At 37.8% G+C, this 2,669-nt stretch overlaps 1 protein-coding gene across 1 annotated transcript; it reads left to right on the forward strand.

Moving 5' to 3' along the window:
• Positions 1 to 350: 350 nt before the first annotated feature.
• cmah (cytidine monophospho-N-acetylneuraminic acid hydroxylase) lies at positions 351 to 2,457 on the forward strand. The gene is made up of 3 exons (XM_010774327.1): positions 351 to 892; positions 1,284 to 1,400; positions 2,302 to 2,457. Exons 1-3 carry the CDS (start codon positions 650 to 652, stop codon positions 2,419 to 2,421), a joined length of 480 nt encoding a protein of 159 aa, XP_010772629.1. The 5' UTR covers positions 351 to 649; the 3' UTR covers positions 2,422 to 2,457.
• Positions 2,458 to 2,669: the final 212 nt, after the last annotated feature.

A 2,669-nucleotide genomic window follows, 5' to 3' on the forward strand; every position in this document is an offset into this window, starting at 1 on the left:
TCCTGTTTTGTATTTTTATTTATTTATTTTTTGTCTACCCTCCCTCCCAAATGTAAAGCGTCTTTGGGTTCAAGAAAAGCGCTATAGAAATATAATTTATTATTATTATTATTATCTTAACATAATTCTTGTTTTTAAATGAATGTCTTACAGCACTTTCAAACAATCTTACAGAGTTAGCATTAATAAGCTAGTTAGCTACGGCTATCCTTGTTTTTAGGCATTTAGGCTTTGTCTTTTAGCATAACATTATGGATGTTGTCATTAATTCCACAAGCAAAACCTATTTACATGGTTCTTGATTTTAAACGATTCTCTGACGGCACTTTCAAACAATCTTACAGAGTTAGTAAGCTAGCTAGCTACGGCTGTCCTTTTCTTGGTACATTTTTTAGACTTGACATTAGCAGTTAGCATTAAAAGCTAGCTAACTATGGTTTAGAACATTTGCCAGTCACAGTTGTTTCTTCTAACTCACAAAAACGTACATTTGCCAGTCACTGTTAAAAAGGCTTTTGTCTACCCCTGTCTGAACTAAAAGCATTATTTAGAAAAAGTACTTTTGAGAACAGAATAGGAATCGTGCCCAGATTACAAAATAGGCTAAATGAAGATTGTGCTGATTAATATGATAATTTAAACTACACACATGGAGACCCATCATAAGTTCACCTTCTTTGTATGTGTTTATTTCTTTCATTACACAACCAAACACAGAGCGGCCATCACTGATCCCCCGGCTAATGCACAAATCTACAAGGACAAATGGGATTTCGACTTGTATTTGAATGAACTAAACGGCGCCATCGGCTCTGAGATATTCAAACATAAAAGCTGGATCCAATTCTATTACTCCTGGGCAGGCTTTAAAAACTACAACCTTGTCATGCGGGTAAATATAAACTTGACATAGAAGACCCTCTTTCTGTTCTTTGGTAGAATCGCAGATACTTTTGCAAAACCTTCCTGAGCCTTGTAAAGTAATCATGTTCACCATCTTAGCTTAGCAGTTGAGCATGCTAACATTTGCTTATTACCAGTAAACAACAATTACATTTAAATGTGCAGCATATTTGGAAACACGTGTTGAAAGGTGGGTTAATGATTTGCTGGCAATCTTAAATGATGCCTGAGATAATTTATTATATTATATTTTAACGAGATGCCTTTAGCATGGCTAATAACCAGCTCAACAGAAACTAGCTAGCCCTCTTGTCCTTTCTTGCTGTTGCTTGTTGATGTGTTTTTGATCCAGAGCACATTTTTACACACAAATATATAAGGTGATCGAGACAAAGGACGACTTTGAACCCCATGCTGGTGGCTACGACTACTTGGTGGACTTTTTGGATCTGTCCTTTCCCACCGCCAGGCCTGGCAGAGAGCACTTCTACATTGAGGTGAGACATAGGAAATATTTAAACTCTAATACACAAAAAATCATCTTAAGTCATTTACAAAGAAATCGGCAAGTATTATATTTTTATGGAATATTAAATGTAGGGTAGGTAAGAATGGAGAAACCAGCTCGAGTGCGCTAGAATTTGAAACTACGCACCCGAAAAAAAAATCTGCCCCTTCCTTCAGACTTCCTTACAGAGCCCCTCCTCCAACACACACGAACGCGCACATGACCAATGAGGGCACGAGATAAGTTTGTGCACAGATGGAAGGCTGACAGGCAGGTAGGCCATCCAGTTATTTTAGCCGGGCCGGCTCAGATGATTGGTCGTGCTTTTTACAGCGCCACGGCTTCCACAGATGACATTTTTTTTATGTATTTATTGTCAAAGCATTTAATATATTCATTTCTATCGGGATGTTAAGAGCATTCCATGGAATAACAAAAAGTGTTTCTGAAGTGAATTACCTACCCCACCTTTAAGTGATTCGTTCTTTTTATTGCTTACAAATACATGTAGGACATTATTAAGACAATTTAAGTTTGTTTTGTAATAAATCTGTAGTAACGTACTGCAGGATATCATATAAAAACATTATGTATTTTATATGTAAACAGTGGCTGGGAACTATTATTGTTAGTAAATGTAGTGGAGTAAAAAGGACACTTAATGTTCCAAAATGAAAGGGGAATAAAAGTATAAAGTAGCATTAAGTGGAAATACTCAAGTAAAGTACAAGTATGACACAATTGTACTTGAGTGAATGTACTTCGTTACGTCCCACCTCTGCAACCCATGAACGGTCTGTCGTAGACTCTTGTGAGGTGCATTATTTTACTCATCAGAGTTCCTGTTTCGTTCATGCAGCTTCAATGTTTTCTTGGTTTCATCCCTAAAGATCAAAAACCGGATCAGCGTGATGAGATCTACAGTGCTGCACGGCCGTCTATGGGATGATCTGTACATAGGCTTCCAGAACCACATAAGCCGAGACCCGGATATCTACCATCACAAGTAAACACACTTTGTCTCATTTGAAATGTATTTCAGTAGTAAACAGAAAACACCAGAAAGATCCCAGCAGTCTTTCGATTACTTTGGCACTTCTGAGCACTTCTGTTCTACTTATGACGCAAGTTTTCACAAGAAGACACAGGTCTGAGATAATAAGTGACACACGCCAACTTATAGAGTGGTGCAGGAACGAGTCCTAAAACCCAGAAGTGAGTCAGCATTTCACCACTTCCTGTTCCATCGTCTCAGAGT

The sequence above is a fragment of the Notothenia coriiceps genome, unplaced genomic scaffold (assembly GCF_000735185.1).
Source record: "Notothenia coriiceps isolate Sejong01 unplaced genomic scaffold, NC01 NC01_scaffold00013844, whole genome shotgun sequence".
NCBI lineage: Eukaryota > Metazoa > Chordata > Actinopteri > Perciformes > Nototheniidae > Notothenia > Notothenia coriiceps.